Genomic DNA, 25,587 nt, shown 5'->3' on the forward strand with positions numbered 1-25,587 from the left:
CGTTTTTTTTTTTTTTTATTTTTTTTTTTTTTTTTTTTTTTATAACCAAGCTGCTGCTAACGTTTAGTTGGAGAATCTGCATCACGTTTTGTTGATAATTTATTTGTTCAAACATAACGACTATAATGTTTTAAGAAACTATTATGTATCATTATATATATATATATATATATATATATATATATATATATATATATATATACATCTATTATATTCTGTACCATTATGTTTTCATCAACTCTATTATGGAAATAATAAATAAAAACCATATTTGAAACTTTGATTAAATAAAAAATAAGTTCATGACCATAAAAAAAAATATATATTATTTAAATTTATATTTGATTCTTTATGTGTGCATGAAAATTAAAAAATATTTTTTTAAAATTTATTTGTTGTTCAAATACCCCGCGAGATATTTTTTTGACGACATATCTCGCAGAAAGCGGAATATCATGCGATGCGAGATATCCTGAACATACATCAACTATCGTGGAATACTATGATACGAGACGAGATGTTCCCATAAGAAATTGTGAATTAGTCAACTTTTAGTAAATACTCCGTAAATAGCCACTGTGCATACGTGACAACTTATTAACTACTTAATTTTTACATATTTGCCCTAATTTCGGCCACCTGTTTTTTATATTGCAGTTTTTTTTAAAAAAAATTTGAATAAAATATGAAACCGATTAGGAAGTTTCAATTTGTATAACCAGCGATATTAAAAAATTTAACCGCTTGCTTAATTTGAATTAGTTTCTATTTTCGAAAATTAGCAATAAATTGAGTTCCCGAATATTTTCCCATTTATTAGCAATCTGTTATTTATTTTTGAAATATTTATTGATACCTTTTGAAATTCAAATTGAATTCCTTTTCAGAATTCTTCCTAAAATTTCAGAATTTTAGGACGTCCAAAACAATCTACTTTATTTACGACTTATTTACGGTCACCTGTTTTTTAATAGGCAGTTTTTTTTTTAAAAAAATTTGAATCAAATATGAAACCGATTAGGAAGTTTCAATTTGAATAACCATCGATATTAAAAAATTTAACTGCTTGCTTAATTTGAATTAGTTTATATTTTCGGAAATTAGCAATAAATTGAGTTCCTGAATATTTTCCCATTTATTAGCAATCTATTATTTATTTTCGGAATATTTATTGATACCTTTTGAAATTCAAATTGAATTCCTTTTCAGAATTCTCCAAAACAATCTACTTTATTTACGACTTATTTACAACTTATTTACTATAAAGTATCCTGAATAGTGGGAGTAAATGTCGAGTATTCTTGTTAATTACTATAATTTCCTGATTTACATCTACCCAGGCATAATGATTGCAAGTTGTTATGTTCTATAAATAATAGATTTACTGAGCATAATGTCATATTCAACCAACAAAAATTACACCATTCCTACATACAGGTTAATCTATGCATCCAAAAATTTTCCTACACGCTCGTGTCGGCCGATCTTTGACGGGGTGTGGAACCGGCACCTTCTTTGGTATTTTTTTTTGGCAGAGTAGGATCAACTTCGGGCTTTTCAAGGGCCTGTCCATTCACAATTTATTAACAGTTAATAACTGGAAAAAAAATTTCAAGACCAACAATTTTTCAGAATTACAAACCCATACCGAAACAAAATTTATAAACTCATTTCAATCTTTCACTCGAAACTCATTTTCACACCTTTAAACGACAGCCATTTCTATTTTCTATTTCGTCCCCAAACAATCGTAACCCAAAACTGTAACCCACTTCTCGAAATAAAGCAAATGGTTTTCCGATGAAAAAAAATCTCAGAACAACCAAAATTCTTAAAAATTGTTGTCGCATGTAAGTAAATCGTTCATGCATACCTTCTTCTGAGCCGTCTGGTTTGAACTCGGTCTTAGATCTTTAAACGCCGATCATATTTTTCCTTTAATTTCGAATCGCCGCTTAGGGTTTGTCTCCAGTTTTTTTTTTTTTTTTTTTTTTTTTTTTTTTTTTGTAGAGATTTGGGTAACGTGTGATGATGATTTATTTCCGGTGTAAATGAATATCCCTCGATATCCGCGATAGCAGTTATGGCCGAAAATTGATTTCCTTTTTTTAATTTATGGGCTGAAAATAATGAGCGGGAATCGGCTGGGTTATAAGAGTTTTTTCATATTCTGTAAATAAGGGGCCCTGATTATTTACAGCATATTAACGAAAGGTGAACTATTTTAGAAAAACACTATAGCGTTTTGGCTATATAGCTTAATAACTCTTGTAACTAAGATAAGGGTAATAGATAACTAATAAATTCTTCAACTGCGCAAAAAAAAAAAAACAAAAAAAAACAAAAAAAAACAAAAAAAAACAAAAAAAAACAAAAAAACTTCATTGATGTTTCCGCATCATATTATTCGGCTTGGATTCTTGGATAGATTTTGAAAGAATATATCATATATCTTCACATCTGGATGGTATCTTCATTATTATGCTTATGACAAACAAACAAGATTTAGAATTGTGAGGAATATTTTGTAATTGTTTTATATTCAATTGAGAAAGTCAACTATTATTTGACGCAGCTAGGCATAAAGGGGAAGAAAAAAAATCCCCAACTTGATCAACCGAAAACACCTTATCCATATCAAATTATCCACTATTGAACTTTGAAAGTAGTAAATAAAAATTAAGTAATATCATATGTCAAAGGGGGAAGCACCATGCATGCAGGTGGTCAAAGATATCGCTACACGTGGCGGAAGGGGCTTTGAGCTGGCATATGTCCACTTGGAAGAAGTAGATGCAACCAAGTCGCACCTATAGAGAGAGAGAGAGAGAGAGTATTTTCATATATATTTTTGGTGTCTAAATACATACCCACCAAATATACGTTTCCGATTCATTTAAATAAACAAACATCAAGATGTGACTTATCTAATCAAGTTTTTTTTTTTTTTTTTTTTTTATTATTGTTCATATCAATTGAGCAAGTGCGTAAGAAGGAAAAAAAAAAAGAAAAAAAAAGAAGAACATAAGTTCGTGGGAATGTAATGTATATGGACAGCTGTCCGGTAGCTATTGAAAACCATTTATCTTTCATTCTGTATTTCTATTTCAATATAGAATTCTTGAGGTCCCTTAAAAACAATGGCTTTTTGCGCTCATCATAAGTTTTATTTATACTTTTTTATGTTCGAGCCATGAGATTAATTCCATTAATAAGAGATCGTTTCAGAATCCCAAGTTGTGCCACAAAGGCTTGAGGTTGGATTTTCGAACCCATGTCACCTTCATTAGTGACCCCCAAATTAAGTCTTTGACTAGCCTTAGATTAGATCGACCTTGAAGTCAACATTCTTTGGTCAATCACCGCAAACGCAATAACTGAAATATGTTCTTAATGACGTGGCAAGTCCTCTGATTTTTTATTTACCAGCAATAAAAAAAAAAAAGGAGTCCTGAATTCATAAATGGTTTGAAAGTCTTAACACTTAGGATCTAACTTTGATAAGGGTCATATATATGTGTTCATAATAGTTATACAAGAAGAAGAAAAAAAAAACAGCATAAATGTTATCTGTAGTGTATTTTTAAAATTTTTATATAATATAATATTCTCAATAGCAACAATATTCTTGATGGAAAGAAGTCAAAAGGAAGGATAAAAAGAAAGCAAAGATTGAATTGAATTGAATTGAATGAAGGCACATGGGAGGCAGAATCCAACCACCATAGTTTTTGGGGTTTATAAATAGAGTAAAGAGTAACGACTTAACACCATTGCACTTCCATCTGAAATCTTCACGTGTCTCTCTCTCTCTCAGCAATATTATTCATTATCGACTTCCTTTTTCTGCTCACACCTTATCCACTTTCTGTGTTTGGCCGTTACCAAAAGTTAAGTTAAAAAAAAAAGAGTCGGTTATTAGTTCGTTGATCGACAGGGAAAGCCAAGCAACCAATTCTCTCTCTCTCTCTCTCTCTCTCTCTCTCTCTATATATATATATATATATATATATATATATATATATATATATATATATAGGAACATCCTATCGGTAGTAAGTGTGCTAAATTGATATGGAGAACAACAACAACAACATGAACAGCAAGAGTACTGGAGGTCAATATGGTAAAACAAGTTCATCTTCAACTTCATCGTTTGACTATCTATTCGGTCCTCGATATCCCTCTTCTTCATCGTCCTCTTCAACTAATAATAACGACTCGTTTCTTTCCACAATTTTTCCACCTCATGAATCTGTAAGTCTCAGTTCTTCCCCTTTTTCTTTTTCTTTTTTGTTTTTCTTTTATAGTAAGTTTCATATATAGTAGAAGTTTCTTTATATTTGGTTAAACCCTACTCACGGTTTCACACATTTTATTAAAAATCAACTTTTTTTTTATGACTAAACACGTATGTGTCCATCCATACCAATCTCTCTCTCTCTCTCTCTCTCTCATGCGGATATATGTAATTTTGTGATAGCTAGGTTGCTAATTTTTGGAATATTGTTAACAAAAATAGGCCATTGCAAGAGACAACAGAAGAAACGATGTTGGAAGTGTCAAATATGAAAAATCAGGTTCGTTGACCATATACTGCTCAATTAATTTTCATGTCCGTCTTTAAGTAAGCTAGTATATTATTATGCCTTGAGATTAGGACTCCGTAAAAGGGTTTGCTTAACTTTTGTTTTTAATAAATTTTTTAGAGAACTTTTCAAATGGGAAAAAAGGTGAAGGGAGTACAAGCAAAGATTCCAAATATCAAAATGAAACATCAGAGGCGTCTTACTACTACAGTTCATCAATCCACTATGGTGGCCAAGAAAATTATTCTTCCACTCCAACGACAACTCATGAATCGCAATATAATAATGTCAGTACTCTTATATCTTAATTCAATATTTAGGAAATAACTTTTAAATTAATCAGTTTAGTGATTAATATATAAGAAAGGAAAAATGCAGTTTAGGAAAGATGGAAAGGATGACGATTCAAACGACAATAATAATCCAAATAGTGCTTCAAGAGGAAATTGGTGGCAGGGTACGTATTATTATTGTATTCCAAATTTTTTTTTTACCACGATAAAGTTAAAGATTATATATATGCATATTACTAAACTTTAATACAAAACCCTATATAAGTTATGCTTCTTCTCTTTTGTTTTTCCATAGGATCACTTTACTACTGACGTCTCTGTCACACGTGAATTTCGCTTGTAAGAAGTCTAATTAAGGTAAAAGCATATTATATATATCATTATGGCTCATTTATTAATTAAAAATTCTTGTTTTTTTGGCTAATTAAAATTTGAACTTCTTTTAATATGTTTTCTTTTTGCCTACCTCTTATCATCAAATACTCTTTCTTTATTTTCTTTTCCAATATCTTGCAGCTAAGAGTCGTACGTGAAGCCTATAGACATATCTGTCTGAGTCAATATATAGAGAATAAAAATAATAAATGGCAATGCTGTAGTAGAAAGCGAGAAGATAATTAGCATTAAAGATCTCCAAATTGAAGAAACGTGTTGGGTTCCTTTTTGTCTCCGATACGGTTTATACATATTATATATGGAATCATGTCTCGTATAAAAACCCACAACAAGTGTGGGTTTCAAACGAGATATATATATTATGTAATGTAATTCCTATCCTATATCTATATATAACCAATGGATTTTAAGAAACTTTTCAATATGTATGTGTAGTTGGTACGTTTACATGTATCATGAACTAAAATACAGAAATTACTTCTCTTGCGTGTATACTTCTCTCATTCTTTGTACATTAACTATTTTGGTATTCTTCATCATGTATACTATTCAGGTACGTATGTTAAAAATGATTAAAAATATAAAACAACAAACTTTTTTTTTAGAGGGGATGTAAGTACAAAAAAATTCAAGGGGCATATAAGTAAAAAAAATCTCATAAACGTCGGGCAGAGGAAATTGGGTAAGTTGTCGAATTATGAGCGATTTTAGACAAAACCTTAACGAATACGTGCTGGACCAGAACTTGAAACCGATCGACACAATATTCCTCACGAAACAAAATGCATACATATTTGTGAACAAATAAGCCAAACATCGATATGTCATATAATGCCATTTATAACTCAGGAACCAATTCTAATTTATTTATTTTTTGGTCGAAGACACATTAGACATACGTATTTATTACTTTATGGATACATCCTGACTTCATAAATTTCATGTCGCTATTTATATTCGAATTTTGGCTGTGTATCATTAATTTGTCATAACATACATATAATATATATACATATAATATATATACATATAATATATATATATATATATATATATAGGGACAAAATCATGAATTTATGTGAGGGGCTAATAATTACTACTCATCTCTCGAATTTTACATCTCTCGAATTTTGCGAGTGTCACCATTGGTGCCACGTGAATAAGGTTATTGTTTTAGATCTCGACCTTGCATTCTTGAAAAACTTGTAAAAAAATTAATTTTTCTTTAATTTTATCCGTAGTTAGTTATGGGTAATCATCTTGTATCGTGTTTTAGTGCTTATTTAAGTATACTTATAAAGTAATTTTGAAGTCTAGATGTTATGTCAAAATCTATTAAACTTGTCATTAAATTTGGGTTCGTGTTTGAAGATTTAATGATAAGTTTGCCAGAAACTAACATCATGTCATTACAACTCCAAACAATATGGAGAATGGCAAGCTCAATTCCGACGAGGGGAGCATTGTTACGGACGAGCATCAATTCGTGCATCAGTCCACAACAGACTTTTAAAAAGGAGGATATTTTAATTGTTTCAATTAGTTGTTGGTTTGTTTACAGTTAGGATTATGTTATTTTATTTTATTTGGCTGTTTGCATATATTATTTGGTTGTTGCTATATATTATTTGATCTCTTTGCGAACTCAGCCTATAAATAGGCTTAGATAATGAGTGAAAGACAAAGTTTCCCTTATTCACATAATTTTTTGCTGTCGCTTAAGATTAGTTATAATTAATTAAGCACGATTGGGAGGAAGAAAAACACCGGACCAAGACCCGTGACGAGCTCTATCAGTCGAGTTCGTAATAGGATCACTTATTGGACACATCAAAGACCACAACCTGAGATTTCAAATTAAGTCTTCTACTGAGGACTGAAGTAAATGCGAGCTTACTATCTTTTTCTAGGGAAAAAGCTATCCATTAAAAAAAAAAAAAATCATTAACAATAACAGAGTATTCCCATAACAACGTCTTAAATAGAAGAATACAGCAATATGGTGACAAGGTGATGCGCCAAAATATTGTTCCGTCTAAATCTCCAACCAAAACAGAATTCTAAACACAAACAGAATTCTAAACACAAACAGAATTCTAATATTCTAGTTTGTTGATTGATCAGCATCCAAATTCTTCTCTCGTATATTTCTGGTTCCAAACACTCTAAATGTCCAAGATCACACCATCCATGGTTTCATGTACTAGTTTCATCATACTTTGGATGCTGATCAATTGACAAACTAGGAAGACTAGATTTTGTTAAATGTTTTGAAATATCATATCTTGCAAGTCTTGTACTTGTTAGTTACACCCTAGCCGAAAAAATTCGTAGAAAATCGAAATATCATGTAGATTTTATAAAAGCAACATTACATAGCTTTGTTACTCGGCGAGGCCTTAAGATGCTAGGGCATGCTCACTCTAGGATGAACATCATTGACTTGCTAGAAGTTATTTGATTTTTGAGGAGGGAGATATGAGGTATGCAAAAAAAAAAAAAAAAAAAAGGTTAATTTGTAAATCTTTAAGATTATATATAATAAATTACGCCATGTTTTGACTCTTGCTTGCTTTGACTCTGACCAGTCCATGTTTCTTGTCTCACCAATGTCCCTCCCTGCCTTCTATGCTTCTTATACTAATTGCTTTTAATGGATTTTGGTTTTTGGATATAAAAAAGAAAAAAATTACTTCGCTACTCAGTGGTACCTGAACGCCAGTTCTAGAACAAGGAAGAGCCACTTATTTCATTTCACCAAACCCAGCCCAATACCTCGGATTGTTTCATGTGAAGTGCGAATCTCAACTATAAGATAGTGTTCTCAGAGCCAACAATCCAACATCCACCATAAAATTAGTAACTTCTTCTTCTATCTTCTTCTGAAGATACGCCTCAAATCACAAATCCAATTTCACAGAATTCGCATTTCAGAATCACAAGTAGGAACAATGGTGCCTGAACCAACTATAAGATAGTGTGAAGTGTGAACCAACTATAAGATAGTGCTCTCAGAGCGGACAATCCAATAACGAGTCTGAAGATAAGCCCCAAATCACATTGATAATATAACAATACACTTGATACAAATCCAATCTCACAGTACAATTCCACAAGTAGAAACAAACAAAGGACAACAACGCATCAGCGTTGAAGAATCACAACTTGCTCTCTAATAATTGAGCAATTAGAATTAGAAGTACCAATTAGAGCGTGAAGAAGGCGTACAGGACGATGGAGATGTAGATGAGGAGGGCGGTGGGGACGAAGATGACGAGGGGGACCACGGCGGCGTAGGTGAGCGGAGATCCGCCGCAGCCGAGGGAGCCGAGCTTGATCTGCGCCACGTTGACAAGCGCCAGCATAAGGAACGCGCAGCCGAAGACGGAGCCGGCGCCGGAGACGAGCATGGCGGCGCGGAGAGCGGAGGCGTTGACGCGGCAGAAGACGCCGGAGGAGCCGGGAGGGCAGGCGGAGGGGCTGGCGGCGATGCGGATGGCCTGCTTCACGGCGAGCGCGACGAGGCTGGAGAACAGGAACGAAGCGAAGGAGTACACGTGGAAGGCCACGAGGTCCTCCGCCACCGACGCCTTGGCCACGCACTCCGGCGAGGTCACCACCGAGTTCGCCGGGTCCTTCGGGTCCCACGTCAGGCCGATGAACACGCCCAGCGTGAACAGAGAGTTCACGTTCACCACGCCGTCCAGCGCCGTTATGTGCACGCGCGTCGTCGTCGGACTCATCGCCAAACTTAGGGATTCGGAGATGCGAGAAATGCAAATGTGAACGCCACTGCTCTTCTCACCACTACCACTTTCCCTTCTCAACTCAAAACTTAAAACATATAATTAAAAATAAGATTAAAAAATAATTCCTCATTGTAGTAAAAAAAAATATTAAAAATAAAAATAAAAAAAATTCTCAAATGGTCATAACATTTTGCATTTAAGGTATTTTAGTCCCTACACTTACTTAAAAAGGCAAACTCCTGTTTAAATCTTGAATTTGGCAAAATTATTTCTTTTGTCAACTTAATACGCGGAATCTGCACTTGCCTTGCTCGAGAAATTATTTTATATATAAAAAGAATAAAGTATTTTGAAAAGAAAAAAAAAAAAAAAAGAGAGAGAAAAGGGTTAGTATACTACTCTTGATAATTTTTTTTCTTTGCCATCAAAAGTATAATTTGAACAAATATACAAGTAAATAGGTCCAGCACACAAATACAAATTTGCCCTCATTTTTTTTTTTTCTTTCTTTCTCTTATTTCCCCTCCTTTCTCTTCTCTGTTTCTATCTCCCATTCACTCTCTCTCTCTCTCTCTCTCTCTCTCTCTCTCTATATATATATATATATATATATATATATATATATATATATATCTTCGATCTAACCTATACAAAAAAATTAGGGATCCGCGAGGCGGCATATACTAAGTCGACGGCGAGGGCGCGGCGACGAACTGGAGGTGAGATTTCGATTCGGAGATGGCTGAGATGAGCGATCGAAAATCATCGACGGTGAGGATGAAGTCCTGGTCGTCGAATCCTTGGAGCGAGCCAAAGTGGCGATGGAGTTTCAGCTCTCCATTGAAGCTTCCGGCGAGGAATTTGAAAATGAAAGCAATGGAGTTTCAGCTCCGGTGAGGCTAGAAGAGATTGGTGGCGAGGAGGGCGGGAGCGAAGGTTGGCGAGGATTGCGATGACAGTTTTACAATTACTATTATTGTGCCGGCGGAGATTGAGCAACGGAATCGAGATCGTATTCGTCCTTTCCCTCGTCGTCATCATGTCCTTCACGTCACCGGAACCCCCTCCATCCATCGACTCCAGGTCCGACAGCCTCTCCACCACCGATAGCTCTCTCCAGCCTGGTCCATCGCTGTCAATGTCCTTCCTTTTGGGTATGTCAATGATGATTTGTTTCGATTTTTATTTTTTTGAAAAAAAATTAAAGGACCGATCTGGACAAGAGGAAGCTGAGAAACTTCGTTTGGAGGAAGAGCGGAAGAAGGTGAACATGGAGAAACTGAGGAAGGACATGGAAAATGAGATTTTCACATTTAATGAATGATGATGATTATGATGTCATTAATGAGTGAAGATGAAGAGGTCGACAAGTTCTCTTTCTAGTGAACCAAAGAGTGTGTGTGTGTGCATAATAGATTCTTGTTCAATTTCGTGACTTGCTTGGAACAGATTTTTGTTATCTATGCCTTTTTTGTAAGTTGTGTTTTATGGTCCTTTGTTTTGGATCAAACTAATGATATGTTTAATTTAGAACTCATTCTTTTCTTTTTCTTTGTTTCTTTTCCTCTTGTTTTTTTTTGTTCCTTCCTTGTATACGTATGTCATTGGTGTTGTACTTTTTAGTTGATGATTCTTGAAACACCTCTTGTTATAACATTTGTTGATTTTTTTAGGTGTTTGATGAAATTCTTGAACCATTTACATTTTGAAATTAATTTATATAAACTTACATTATATATTAGGTGTTAGATGAAATGCCTGAACCATTTGATTTTTTGGCCTTGATTTTTTTTAGCATAAATAGTGAAAAAATTGTGTCATTCAACAAATCATGTCGATTGTTGACAATTATGTCAACATTTCATGTCGATTGTTGATATACGTCAAAAATTCTGTCGATTGTTGACATCTATATCAATAAATGATTTCATTTTATGTCAACAAACGGACAAACTTTTCAGTGTTTTCATTTGTTGACATATATATGTCGATAAATCATGTCATTTTTTAATATCTATGTCAGGTAATTAAATAAACTTTTCAGTGTTATGATTTGTTGACATATATGTCAACAAATTGTGTTAACTGTTGACATATATATGTCAACAAATCATCAAACAAACTCGGATTTAGAAATTAAAAACAAATTTCTCGCAAGACTCGGAGAAAAAAAAATAAGAAAAAAAGTAAAGAAATAAAAAGAAGAGGGTAAAAATGGATAAAAAAAAAAATTCTCTATCCTCCTTTTACTAGTATTTTTGTCCAAATTATAGTTTTGGTGCAAAATGGGAATTGAGTTATGAAATTGTAGTATATTTCTCTATAAAAAAAATTATAATTGTTGTGGGCAAATTTCACAAGCCCAAAAAACAATTGGGCCACATGGGCCAGTATAAAACAACGAAACTCTAACCTCTATCTCTCTTCTCTCTTGTATGGATTCACACTGCCACAAAAATCCAAAAAACAACATTTTCCTCCGCTCTCTCGCATTGGCTCCAGTCACGCAAACAAAGAAGAACAAAAAACAACGTCTTCTTCTCCTCCTGAGCCATTCACACGGCGAGAAAAAAAACACATGGAAAAAATATATCCTTTCCACTTCATAAAAAAAGAAAGAAAAATAAAAAGAAAAAATGACTCCATCCTCACAGTTTCCTCTCCAGCAGAGGCAACGAAGAGAAACAACACAACATCAACATTTTTTTCTCCAGCAAAACCAAAAGAAACGATAAAGCATACACATCTCTCTTCTTCCACTCCAGGTGTCCGAGCCTATTGTGCCAAGTCTGAGCAGTGATGTTGTTGACATGTGTAGTTTGACTACTCTTCAGCACATAAAGCCCTTCATGTTCCTCACCCTTGCCAATCATCCTCTTCATCGACATATCCTGTATAGTGAAAGAATCATGTGTAAAGGACACCATCACAGATGAATCTAATGCCAAAGTATGTAATGAGATCAAATTAAATTTGAAATCAGGGATGAAAAGAACATCTTTGAGCATCAGATCATCATTGATAATGACATTTCCATAATAATGCACAGGTATAACAGTGTGATTAGGTAGAGTAACTGTAGAATTCTTCAAGGTTTTCATGTTAGCAAAAAGAGATTTATTTGTACAAACATGCCTTGTAGCACCAGAATCAATGATCCAATTGAGATTAGAGTGAGCAATACAACCTGAACCATTATTTAAACAGCAAGAACCTATATGGAAAGACGTCATATTGATATCAATATGACCTTCTTGTGGTGCTGGAGAGACGATTTGATATGACAGCATGCTAATGATCTGGTGGATTTGATCATTCGTCAGATTTGTTATAGAGTTTCCACCTGATTCTTTCTTTCCATCAATTGTGCTCTCAGCAATGTTAGTCTGGTTCTTTCCCTTGGTTTTGTATCCTGGTGGAAATCCATGGAGCTTGTAGCATTTGTCCACAGTGTGGTTTGTCATTTTGCAGTGTGTGCAGTAGAGACGCTCCTTCTTGTTGTTGGATCTCTTCTGATCATTGACAGCCATAGCAACAACATTTGATTGATCTTGCTGAGCGAGGTTGTTGTGGCTCATTGATCTCTGCTTCTCATCTTGGCAAACCATTGAAAAGACCTTGTTGATAGGCGGCAGAGGGTCTAGGAGAAGGATCTGACCACGAACCGTGTTGAAAGAGTTGTTCAATCCCATCAAGAACTTCATGACATATTCATTTTGCATGAAATTGAGAAGTTCTTTGGATCCTCCGCATGAGCAAACACATGGTGGCCTATAAACACTCAGTTCTTCCTAGAGAGTCTTGAGTTTCGTATAGTATACGCCAACTGTTTTCTAGTCCTGAACGAGGTTCATGATTTTCTGTCTGAGTTCAAAGATCCTAGGACCATTACTCTGCTCATACCTCTCTTGGAGATCCTTCCAGATGTCAGTCGCTGAATCGCTAATGACAATACTCGAGGCTATTTCTTTGGTACAACAATTGAGGATCCAGCTAATGACGATGTTGTTGTTTCTTTGCCAGGCGTTGAGAAGATTGAGATTTGATCCATCTGGTTTTTCAATCGAGCCATCGATGAATCCCAGTTTTTTCTTGATCAAGAGCGCCATCTTCATTGATCTGCTCCAAGAATGGTAATTCTCACCATTCATTGGTTGAGTAACCAAGATCATCCGAAGAATCTGAATGGTGCAAAAAATACGGATCAATAACCTCATCGATCGAGGTTTTCCGTGAAGCGTTTCCAATTGCCGACATATCTCCGGTCAAAGATTCTTCTGTTGACATTGTCGAATCTCAGTGAAGAAAACAATGAGAAAGAAGAGGAGGCAAAGAGATTCCGATCAGTCTCAGAGAAGCGAAAGTCGCTCTGATACCATTTCAAGGACTGAATCGAGATCGAGGAAATTTGGGGAAAAGTTTCAGAGAGAATTTGAGATGCAGAAAAAACAAAAGTTCTCATTAATTTGAAAAAGAGAAAAGTACAAACATATATGCGAACCAAAACAACGTTCCAAAACAAAAAAACTAAAAGACCCCTTACTTACATCAGTTAAGAAAGGGCAAAACAGTAAATTGATAAATCTAACAAAAGCTTATAAACGCTGATAAAACCTCATAAAGCGAGTTTCCGTACGAAAGAAGCAACTAAGCTATACACCCTATACGCCCCTGAATTCTAATACCAGGGCGACGAATTGTGCCTCAAAGCGACGTCGACAAGTTGTATCTCAAGTCTATGAAACAATTCTCAAGTGCACACAACAATTAGAGACCACATCTTTTTGAGTCATTACAACGACTCAATAGTAAATTTACAAACTCAAGAGCCAAACTTCAAATCAAGGCTCACAAAACGTCTCCCAAAACATGTTTTCAAGCTTCACTCCTTGAAAAATCTTCAAGGCAAAGCCATAAACATGACCACTCGGTTGGCTAAAGAAAGTGACCACCCAGCCAGCCAAAAAATGATGACCACCAGGCTGAAAAAAGAAAATGACCATCCGGTCGACAAAAAAAGACCACGCGGCCGTCTTCACTCAGCCAAGACCACCCGGTCGTCTTCACTCGGCCAAGACCACCCGGCCGTCTTCACTCGACCAAGACCCCCCGACCGTCTTCACTCGGTCAAGACCACCCGACTATCTCCACCACCCAACCAAGTAATTTCCACCAAACTTTTTTGCTCTTATAAATACCCCATCTACTCATAACACAAAAATAAATTTCTCTCAACTTGTCAAAACTCTACAAAAATCACACCACGACTTTCTCTATCTAGAAAACATAGAGATGGGTAGAAATCATTCACCAAGAACACAATACAACACGACTAATATTGAGCGTCGGAGCGCACTCCGAGAGAAAACTCTTTGCGTCCCTCTAAATTCACGTTTTCTTGTGCTTAATTAAGTGAAGATGTGAGAATTTAAAGACCCGGCAAGGAACATGAAAAACGTGGAAGATCCGAAGACTCGGAGACTCAAAGATCTAAAGACCCGGAGACTCGAAGATCCGAAGACCCGGAACTTGAGGATCTGAAGAACACAATGGACGTGAAGAACACGAACACATGAAAAACGAAGAACATGGAAGATCCAAAGAACACGATGAACGTGAAGAACACAAACACGTGCAAAACACAAATAACGTGGAAGATCTGAAGACCCAGAGACTCGAAGATCCGGACACTCGAAGATCCGAAGAATGCGAAGAACACGACGAACATGAAGAACAGGAGCATGTGAAAAAAGATTCATTGACGAGATAAAGACGGCGAGAAGAGAAGAATTTCGCTACACTTAACCTACATGTGCAATTATAGGGTACGGTCCTAAATCGAACCACATATGTTTCTGAATGATAATCGAAAAATACGATTAACAATAATCATTAAAAAAACGGAATTTACAAAAGTTTAGACGTCAAGTTTGCCTCGAAACTTTTGGTCAATTTCTTTTAAACTCAAAAGTAGCATATACATATCAAACTTTTTGACTTTTACACTCCAAATGATGCAACTAACTTATCTCCAATAATGTATTAGCGGATCTTTAATGGGCAATGTCATTGTCAACACTGCTAGTTTTGACCCTACAAAAGCATAATTAGTTGGAATTATTAAACAAAAGCATTACGACAAAAGCATATGTAAAGGAAAAAGGAAAATGGAATTATTAAACAAAAGCATTACAACAAATGCATTATTAAGTTTTGCCTCTCTGCCTATTTTTACTAAGAAATTAGAGACTCTTAGGTTTCATTTGAAACTTAGAAAAATTAGAAAGAAAGGAAAATGGAATCTTTCATATTTCTTTGGGCTGTATGGAGGAAAAATATAAAAAAAAAATAGATGAAAAATATAAAAAAAATGAAAATAAGAGGAAAAATAAGAGAAAAAATGTATATGTAGGAAAAATTAAATTTTTCATGTAAAATTGAGTAGAAATAAAATCCATCTAAATTCTTATAAAGGGGACTTTTTTTTGCTCTTTTTTCATGACTTCCATACCCATTATAGATTTTGATATTTCGTCTTAATCTTCTTTCTATTTTTTTTAGTATTTTTATTTTCTCTAGCATTTTCAAGATTCCAGAGAAAGCTAATTATTAGAATAAAAGAGAAGCCATACCATGCATAACTTACTTCTATGATCTCATCTTGATAAGTTTTCATTATCAAACTCAAAAGGACCACCAAACTGATCAAAATCTAAATCAGTAAAATAAAATAACCACAAGTTCAAATATAGAAAATTGTAATAGATAAAATCCTTAATGATTATCAATAATAAGAACCTTTGCGTAGAGACTTTGACGATGGCACCGTAGTTTGGAGACACTAAGAAGTGGGATAATACTAAAAATTCACCTTTGTACAAGAGGTAAAGCTCTAGTGTTGATATATGTTCCTACTTTTTTAAGAGGAAAATAAGTAGAAATAACGTCAGTTTAGATTGCATTGCGAAATAAAGACGTTTTTTTAAAAAAAAATTGAAGTGGAAATAATGTAATTTCTTCCAAAAAAAAAAAATAAATAAAGATTTTCACATGTTTAGTGACTTTAAAATTATCCTATTTTAAGATAATCCTATTATCTAGTAGCACATTCTTGTGAATCTTTCTTAATATTAGTGTATGCCAAACAAAAAATAATTAAAAGATTTTCAAACACGACATTAAAATTACCTCGTACCAAACACACCATATTTAAATTATGATTGTTCTTTCTAAAAATAAAAGTCATAATGTAACTTTTGGTGCTAGTCTATATAACACATAATAACTCTATTGTACTGGTGAATATTTCATGTTCATGTGGTAATCATGTCATATTTCTAAAAAAATATGTTCGAACAAACACTATGACAAAAAGGAGATATAGACGCGGAAGCTTTCAAAGTTACTTATGTTACTCGAACAGATGCGACTCAGGTCGCGCCTAATTTGTCCATATAAAAGGAACATATACGTGATTTTCATTCTCCCTCGCATTTTCAAAATTTCTAACATAGACTTTTAATAATAATAGAGAAGCCATTACATGCATAACTAACTTCTATGATATCATCTTGATAAGGTTTTTTTTTTATTTTTTTATTTTTATTTTTATTTTTTTTAACCAAACTCAAAATGACCACCAAATTCAAAATCTAAAACACACAACGAAATAACCATAACTTCAAATTTTACCACAAGTCGCGTCTGAATATGTATTCACACGACTTTTCATGTTTATATTTTTTTATTCTGAAAATAAAAAAGGCATACTTCTCTCCTATTTTGTCGAGTGAAATTAATAAAAGAACACAAATCTCACCGCGAATGAAATTTGGAAAGTTTTGAAACATACGCGATATATACAGCTTCTCATGTCTAAATAGATGCGATTTGTCGCGCCTGTTTCTTTTTGTGTCCTGAGATACATATTATAGTAGTCAGTGACGAGCCAGCTAAGGCCCTTAAGCCCCCCCTCAAATTTTTTTTTTGCACTTTTTGCCCATTTTAAAAAAAAATTACTTTTTTTTCCCTTGAAAATTTATACTTTTGGCCCAATTTTTATAAATTTTTTTACAATCAAGCCCCCCCTGAATTTTTTTTCTTTCAAATTAGCCCCCCTGATGGGCTTTTCTAGCTCCGTCACTGATAGTAGTGTAATCCTGACCTTTTAATTACGTGTAATGAAAATTCAAAAATGACCATTATTTTTTTTTTTTTGCAAACTCATATCCATCAACATAAAACGTTCGGGTTATCGAACCAACACTTAGGATCTTACCCAATGACAAATCAAATGTCATGAAGCGTCAAAAGGAGGCTAGTTGGAAATCATTCAACATTAAAGTAACATTGTTAGTACGGTTTCAATTGTATGTTTGTTTTTATTATGATCATGTTGTAATTTATAATTTTATATTATGATATTTGCATGTTTAGGTAGTTGGAGACGAGAACGTATGAATTTGTGAAGACGGACGTCTTTTTGAATTTTACTTTTATTCAATTTTAGACTAATGAAATATTATTTTGGAGCTTTATATGACTCGTATTTTGATCATTGTAGTAGTCTTAGAACCGGATATGGATTTTAAAAACTGGATCACCGATTTCTTTAAACTGGATTTAAAACTGGATCCGGAATTTCAAGAACCGGATAACCGAATTTTGAAAATCGGATATCGGACCGGATATTGGATTTAAGAAACCGGATAACCTAATATTCAGATATCTGAATTTTAGTTTTAGACTAAACTGGACCCAAATATTGGACCGAAATTTTTAAAAACCGAAAATTTGGATTCGAATATAAAAAAATGTCAAAAACCGAACCGAACCGATCTAGCTTCAGCCCCACTTTAAGTGCGAAACTTTTTTTTTTTGGTAGCAAAATCAATTTTAAAGGAAGTGTATTGAATTATTAAATTAATTTTGGATTTAGTGTTTAGGCCTAAGAGTCTTAAGCCTAATTTTGTATTTTTTAAATCTAATTTCTAGAAGCCAATTTAGATAATTGTAAAGAATAATATAATTGGAATTATGAAAAATACTATAGAAAGTTGGAATGAAAAAAGACGACACAAAATTATGTAATTAAGTGGTATCAAAGTCAAAATTGTAAACACTCTTTAATACAAAATAAACATTCACTTTCCTAAATCAACAGCTGTATAGCATCATCTTCTTGCTTGCCCTCCTCGTCTTCCATGGTGTCGCAGAGCACCTTCCCTCTGGTCTCCGGCAGAAAAATCACAAACATCCCGGAGATTACAATGGCCGCCCCGAACACCCCGAAAGACAACAACCCTTTCCCGCCCCGCCCCGCCGAGGCGAGAAGCGGCGCCACCACACTTCCGACAACCACCGCTTGCCTCAGCGCCGCCACCGCCGAGTTCCTCACCACCGTCGGAAAAAGCTCCACCGCCAATATCAGCATCATGTTCGAGGCCGTGCACGCCGCGAAGAACGACGCCACCTCCAACCCCACTCGCACGCCGTCCGGCCACCCCGCCGCCGGAGCCGAGGACGCAGCGCTGAGGACGCCGCTGGAGACCGTCAGGAATAGGATGGACGCTTTACGGCCGGCTTTCGCGACCAGAAAAAAGGTCGCGGCTGAGGCCGGGAACTCGGCCAAGCCGTTGATCGTCACGCTTAGATAAAGGCTTATCGGTAGGCTTCCCAGAGATAACGGCATTCCGTAGTAGACCATACCGATGCCGAACCCTAGTGCCATAACGGCTAGTAATCGCCGGAGCGCCCACGGCGTCGAAATCAGAATCTTCACGGCGGAGAAGATCGTTAGCTCCGAGCTTGTTCCCAACGGAATATCCGGCAAACTACAGGAAATTTTATTACTCCGACTGGCAATTTTAGTCAGCGCTTCGACGGCTTCTTGTTTTCGACCTCGCACGAGGAGCCACCGCGGAGACTCCGTGACGAAGAAGTGGATACAGACGGAGTAAAACGTCGTCAGCGCCGAGACGAAGACGTACAAGTTTCGCCAGGACTGGCCTCTGTTGAGATACGCCATCCCCGGGAGCGAGAGAAACCCTAACGTGAAGGAGACGAACCCTAGCACGCCGACCGAGCCGCGCCACCGTTTCCCGACGAGCTCCGTCGGAAGCACGAGCGCGCAGGTTCCGATGGCGGCGCGGCCGAACCCGGCGGCGAACCGCAGGGCGGCGTAGACCAGCGGGCCCGGGGAGAGAGCGGTTAGGAGCGCCGCCGAGGCAGCGACCAGGCACGAGAGGAGGAGAACCCTTTTCCGCCCGAGCCAAGAGTCGGCGAGCAGGGCTAAGGTTAAGCCGCCGAGGAGGGACCCGGCGAAGAAGGCCGACGCCGGAGCTCCGGCGGCGAGCGGCCCGGCGCAGTGGAGGCCCCACTCGGAGACCGTCGAGGCTCGAGCCGGGAGGTCCCACGCCCAAGACCCCCCGGGGATCCGGCACACGTCCGCCGCCGCCGCCACATTGGCGGCGGCGGATCCGTCGGTGAAGTGCCACGCGGGCTCGGCGTCGGCGAAGATGGTGACGAAGGTGTGCTGGGCGTCGAAGAACCAGGCGAAGGAGACGAGCGCGGCTCGGAGGAATACCGTCAAGCTGAACTCGTCTCCGACGATCTCGTTGATGACAGAGTCGATGGAATTTTTGGAGAATCTTAGGGCCGTGAGTTTCGGAGGCTCGTCGTCCAGAAGAAGCGGCGTTGGGTTCGCCATGTGGAAGCGATCGAGTATATCTTCCTTGCGATCGCTGGAGAGGTATGAAGAGATACTAATTAACGTTAGCTATATACTAAGTTGCCTTTGGGAAATGGTGGAAAAGGCGTGGAGTTTAAATATTCAGCAATTTGTAATGGAATATATGAAAATATTTGCGTCATTTTACCAAGATTCTTGAGGTACCGTCTACCGTGCTGAAAGTCAGTATTTATAAAAATGCTCTTTTCGCAGGGATTAACAAGGATATACTGGGAAAAAAAAATCAGTATACCGTAGAGTAAACCAATCCCGCGTGGGTAAACCGTAAAATATTGAATTTATCGAAAGATTTTCAATGAATAATAAAAAATAAAAATAATTTATATATATATATATATATATATATATATATATATACCATTTAATATTAAAAAAATATACATTGAAAATTAATAATATCTCAAATATTATTTTTTTATCACAATATAAAAAATATTTTGTTTATTTTTCTCCTATATTGATACAAAATAAGCTATTTTTACAATATTATATATATGTAATATTTTATATTTATTTCTATTCTTTCATGTATAAAAAGGGATGTATTAGCTACACTATATAGAAATAGCAAGCATTCTTTGTTTTATCATTTTATATATTAATTTATATTCTCTATATCTGTAGCTAATAATATACGAATAGCAAATATAATATATGAAAAAAATAGAATAAAACAAGCAAAATAAACGTTGGTAATTAAGCTACAACTTTTTGCTCTATTATAGTAATAACTTTTTGCTCATTCGGAGCCCAATTTCCTCTCTCTCTTTTCACTTCATCTTCTCCTTTCATACTAAAAACCATGGTTTTAAATCCCGAGGGAACCGGACAGGAACCGGGCAAATTCTCCTTTTTTACAGTCCCCGGCACTGAAAAGTGCAAAACCCGAATATTTCGGTGATTCCGGGGGAACCAGACAGGAACCCGATTCCCACTTCCCGGTCCGGTTCAATGTAATGAAAAATCGGGTATAGGTCTTGCATTTTCCACCGCGACCCAGACCATTTCTTCTGCAATCCCGCCCAAATCCCGCCGTGCTGTCCATTTCCCGACTCGGCGAAGGCAAAAAAGCTCCAGATCCCGTCAGTTTTGACATCTCCCGGTGAGCTTCCCGACGTCAAAATGTTTTTTTTGATAATTTTGAGTTAAATTTTGAAATTTCTTGATAATTCTTGAAGATTATGTATAATATGGTAGTTGTGAACATGAATGTAGTGTTGATTTTGAGTTTGTGTCCATGTTTTCTATTTTCTTAATCAATCCGAATTTTTTGTAATTTTTTTATTAGTTAGTGGTGATTATGGTTATGTTGAACTTGTTTAGAGATTTATTCCGAAATTGTTATGACTTGTTTTCAATTTTAGACTTTGTGTTCATGTTTTCTATTTTTTTTAATTAATCCGAAATATTTTGCAATTTTTTGATTAGTTAGTGATGATTATGGTTATGATGAACTTGTTTATTGATTTATTTTGAAATTCTTATGACTTGTTTTCAATGTTAGACTTTGGTATGAATTATTTTAAATTTTCATTTAGATTCAGGAATATGTTAGTTCCGGGAATATGTTAGTTTGTGAATATGATTCGTGATTGTTAGTCTAATTTGATTTACTAAAAGTGATTTTAAAATTTGTAGGTTACAACTTACAAGAATGTCGACCCCCGACCCAGCTAGGAGGTATTGTACGCCCGTGCCCGGAAAAAATAGCGCCCACCAGTGTATATTTTGCAATCACATTATGGGAGGCGGCGGCATCACGAGAGTGAAAAACCACCTAGCCCTTGTAGACCCAACCAAGAGTGTCAGATTCTGTGAAAAAGTCTCTCCTAAAGTATAAGCAGAGATGCGACGTTTACTTGAAGGCAATGTCGTAAAAAAAAGAAGAAACAGTCGTTGGATTCTACGATTCGCAAGACATTGAATAAAAATGTTGGCGTGGCTGAATCAGACGAAGAAGAAAACTACGAAGCCCAATTACGAGCAATGATAAAGAGGTCACGACAAGAGACGGCTCAGACAGAATGGGAAGCTCGGACGATGTCGGGGCCCAGTAGTGGTTATGCGGAAAAATCTCCACTGGCTGCTCCATCATTATATTAGTCTGCGAGTGCTAAGCAAAAAAAAAAAAATTGGCTAGATGGTGGAGCCAAAGAAGAAAACATGGCTTGAGAGATCTATAACCAAATTCTTTGTTCACCAACATGTGCCGGCGAGTAAGGCGGACTCGCATGAGTTCAAAAACATGATTGCGACCGCTCAAGATCTAGGTAATCATCAATTCATGATCACTAATTGTATTTCCATATTGTCGCATCGCATGTGTTCTTGAAACGTTAACGTGATGTATATTGGCATATTGCAGGTCCTAATGTTTCTATACCATCACCGTATGAAATTCATAACAAGTACCTCGATATGGAGGTTGCAGACGCAGAGAACTACATTGAAGAACAAAAAAAAAGCGGTGCTCAAGTTGGATACGCACCATTGGAAGAAGATTATGATCGTCTTCATCACCTTGCATTTTTTTATTCAGAATACGGGCGCAAAGGTCAGGGCGGAGGTATGAATGATGCCATGTCATTTACGTCTAGCAATGACGTTGATGACTTGTCCTACAACTTCGGATCGGTATCAATTGGTCCTCAAGGCATGGAGTCCTCGTATGATGACGGGTATTCGAGTTACAACCAGGACTACTATGCATTAACTCAAGCTCCCCACACGGTGCGACCAGTTCCAGGTTATCCCTTCCACTCCATGTCTTTTGCTGCATCTCAAGATGAGTACAACTATCACTTGGACAGGTACTTTCGTGCATGTGCTCATTACATGAGTTGATATGATTACTGTATGACCGCTGCATATGGTCGCTATGATTAGTCATTTATATTCCTTTTATGTTTAATTTGTTGAATTATGGTATTTGGTGGATTGTGTTGAACTTTATCATCTTGGTTTGTACTATTGAACTTAGTTTTTGTTGTGTTTGTAATTTGGTAATGTGTTGAAACATTGTACACTATTTTTAATTTTATAAATTTTATCCTACGTAGTTTGTATGTTTTTAATTTGTATATTTCTTTTCTGGATTCCTCTCGGTAAATACGGCATTTGACGGTATTTCTCTACGGTAACGGTAAGTTCTACTGTACTGGTTTCCTCTTTTTCCTGCTTTCCCCGGTATTCCTTTATGATATCAGGGGTTACCAGTAAATTCTGAACCTCGAAACGGTAACGGTAATGGAAAAACACCATTAAAATACACACTGAAGATCTGAATATTTTTTAAACTTATTTGCAATCAGCGAGAATAGTGATTTCTCTTTATCGCTCTTGATCTGTTTGAAATTTGTTGAAGTTTATAAGAAATTAATGTCTAGATTTTTTTGGTTGTTCCTATTGTTCTTTGGGTGTAGAGAAATCTGAAGGATAAGATAGATTGAGAATTTGATTTTTATTCTCTCGAAGTCAAAATTGAGGAGCTGGTAGATGTCTCACTACAGTTCAAACTTCAAACTGATTAAACATTTCGAATCTTAAAAAGAAAATAAAATTATACCTCGTTATTCTTCTTCTTCTTGGCACAATCGGATTCAAATATTAGGTAAAAGTATGATTTCGGCGATTGATGACGACATGAGTGAGGTTGTGCTGCTTGTTGACGGGCAAGGGCGTTGCTGGATTCGACGAGAAGATTGGAAATTAGAGAACATAGAAGCTTTTGACTCAAAGTGGAAGCACGGATTGGCCGGAGCGATCTCGGCGGCAACGTTCGGATCGGTGCAGATGTCGAGTACATATGCTTATTCACTGCGTTCGAATCAATTGTAAATAGTTGTAAATAAAAGTTGTAAAATTTTGCAAATAGTTGTAAATAATAGTGTAAATATTATTTATTTGCAATAAAAAATAATATTTTGTAAATAGTCAACACATTCAAATATTGACTGTAAAAATATTTGTAAAATAAAAGTAAATAATTGTAAATAATCGTTAAAAAATACTCAGATTAAATTTAATAAAATACTTAGATTAAAGTTAATAAATACTCAAATTAAAGTTAATAAATACTCGGATTAAATTTTATTTAATTTTAAAATTGGAAAATTTTTGAATGGAAATTTTGATAGAGTATTTTTGCCAATTTACATTTGTAAATAAGGGGTCATGACTATTTACAAAAAAATTACTAAGATTGACTAATGGAAAACTAACACTGTAAATATTGCTACATATCTTATAGACCATATATATAACAATACTTTGTATAAGTTGTCCAATTTACTACTGACAGTATCTTTAAAATAAAAAATATTACAGCAAATATCACTAGGCACCAAGTTATACTTATGCCGAGAACGTCGAAATTTCAAGTAGGATTCCTTCTAAATACAAATGGATATAGTTAAAAAAAAAAAAAAAATTGAATGTGCTATATGATAGATGAGACTCATGATGTGCTACTGTATTGAGAGCCCATTTTCTTTGTTGCTTCGATTCTCTTTTATATGAGATAATTTCATAACTAAGACAATTTAATTTTTTTTTTTTAGCAAAATCTATTATTCGCTTTTTATTCTAAAACTATTGACCATGAAATAAGAGAGGAATTTTTTGCACTAAAATACCCTTCATCTCTCTCTCTCTCCCTCTATCTCTCTCTCGGGTTCTTCAAAGTTTAGGTTCTTTTAGTTCTACATATTTATTTGTTCTTTATGCTGAATTCGTTCTTCATTATTTATTATTTTTAATGTTTATGGTATATGGCTTTACATTAAATTTATATTTTATAATAAGTCAAATGGTATGTGAAGTTAAACATATGATTTCAACGTGTTTTTGATTTTTTTTTTTTAAATATGGAATTTTTTTTGTGTCCAGCCCAAGACCCGCGATTTAGTCGAGTCACCTCTGACTCTGACCAATGTTCGCCATCATCGCCCACACCACCCTTGGCTCATTGTCTTGGTGTCCTTGAGGTAAGTTTATAAATTTTTATGGATTTATTGCCGATTTGAATCTCGGTATACAATTTTTAGTGTGTTACTCCTAAAATTCGCATATGTCGACCAACGAACTACCCGTAAACTAGAGCGACATGTATCCATCACCGGGCCCAAGTAAACTAGACTTTATGGGACTTTGTAATAAGGAACTATCCATTCGTAAGGCAAGAACGAACCTTGTCGAGTAGAACTTCAAAGAGAAGAGAAACTAGTAGGTCAAATACTAGTCAAATAATAAAACATGGCCACTTAAACTTAACATATCGCTCGACGACGCACACTTTGACGGTTACTCCGAGCATGAAACCAAATAACCGCCCACTACACACGATTAGAGGCAGTTATATATTAGAAACAACCGTCAGAATGTGGGTCTGATCAACTTACATACTCTCAAACGACCATAAATGCTAGAGGCTTCGACAGAAGCGGGCGCATACAATTTTATATTGAAACTCGTTTAGAAAGCTTCACTTATTGTTCAACACCCTCAATTTACATTCTCTCTTTTACTAGTTTCGTCTCATTTAAGAATTACAGAAAGACACATTATTAATTCATTTTTTTTTGTTCACTTTTTAGAAAATGAAAATAAAAATGGGTGATTTCATTATAGGTACTATGGTCAAACGAAAATATTTATCTGAGAAAGTAATAAAATCTTACAAAAAGGGATGATATTGATAGGTAAATATGTTTTAGGGTATATTTGATATTAATATAGTGATATTTCTATTTCTAGAAAATGTGAGAATAAACGCCGCATTTTACTTAAACACACACAGTACACACGCACAT

General features: G+C 35.6%; 2 protein-coding genes and 1 pseudogene across 3 annotated transcripts; 1 reads left to right on the plus strand and 2 right to left on the minus strand.

Annotated features, from left to right (window-relative positions):
- The first annotated feature begins 3,699 nt into the window (after positions 1-3,699).
- LOC149379518 (uncharacterized) lies at positions 3,700-5,770 on the plus strand. 2 transcript variants are annotated; one of them, XM_089603685.1, is made up of 6 exons: positions 3,700-4,257; positions 4,523-4,580; positions 4,710-4,876; positions 4,953-5,046; positions 5,178-5,239; positions 5,399-5,770. In XM_089603685.1, exons 1-5 carry the CDS (start codon positions 4,075-4,077, stop codon positions 5,192-5,194), a joined length of 519 nt encoding a protein of 172 aa, XP_089459811.1. In that variant the 5' UTR covers positions 3,700-4,074; the 3' UTR covers positions 5,195-5,239; positions 5,399-5,770. The 2 variants fall into 2 exon arrangements, with proteins under 2 accessions (XP_089459811.1, XP_089459812.1); XM_089603686.1 differs by having other exon boundaries at positions 3,765-4,257; positions 4,968-5,046.
- A 2,546-nt stretch (positions 5,771-8,316) lies between these two features.
- MEE60 (maternal effect embryo arrest 60) lies at positions 8,317-9,107 on the minus strand. Its single transcript, XM_089602405.1, has one exon. The coding sequence runs from the start codon at positions 9,019-9,021 to the stop codon at positions 8,485-8,487; it is 537 nt and encodes a 178-aa protein (XP_089458531.1). The 5' UTR covers positions 9,022-9,107; the 3' UTR covers positions 8,317-8,484.
- An 8,999-nt stretch (positions 9,108-18,106) lies between these two features.
- On the minus strand, positions 18,107-19,763 carry LOC149379520 (organic cation/carnitine transporter 3 pseudogene; annotated as a pseudogene).
- Positions 19,764-25,587: the final 5,824 nt, after the last annotated feature.

Source organism: Urtica dioica, chromosome 12 (assembly GCF_054948205.1).
Source record: "Urtica dioica subsp. dioica isolate 48M chromosome 12, U.dioica_male_clone48M_v1_H2, whole genome shotgun sequence".
NCBI lineage: Eukaryota > Viridiplantae > Streptophyta > Magnoliopsida > Rosales > Urticaceae > Urtica > Urtica dioica.

Excerpts from the sequence above, each read along its gene's own strand:
- LOC149379518 (XM_089603685.1), top strand. The coding sequence starts at position 4,075 with ATGGAGAACAACAACAACAACATGAACAGCAAGAGTACTGGAGGTCAA. Across the intron at positions 4,581-4,709 it reads TGTCAAATATGAAAAATCAG|AGAACTTTTCAAATGGGAAA; the intron begins GTTCGTTGACCA and ends TAAATTTTTTAG. Across the intron at positions 4,877-4,952 it reads ATGAATCGCAATATAATAAT|AAAGGAAAAATGCAGTTTAG; the intron begins GTCAGTACTCTT and ends TTAATATATAAG.
- MEE60 (XM_089602405.1), bottom strand. The coding sequence starts at position 9,021 with ATGAGTCCGACGACGACGCGCGTGCACATAACGGCGCTGGACGGCGTG.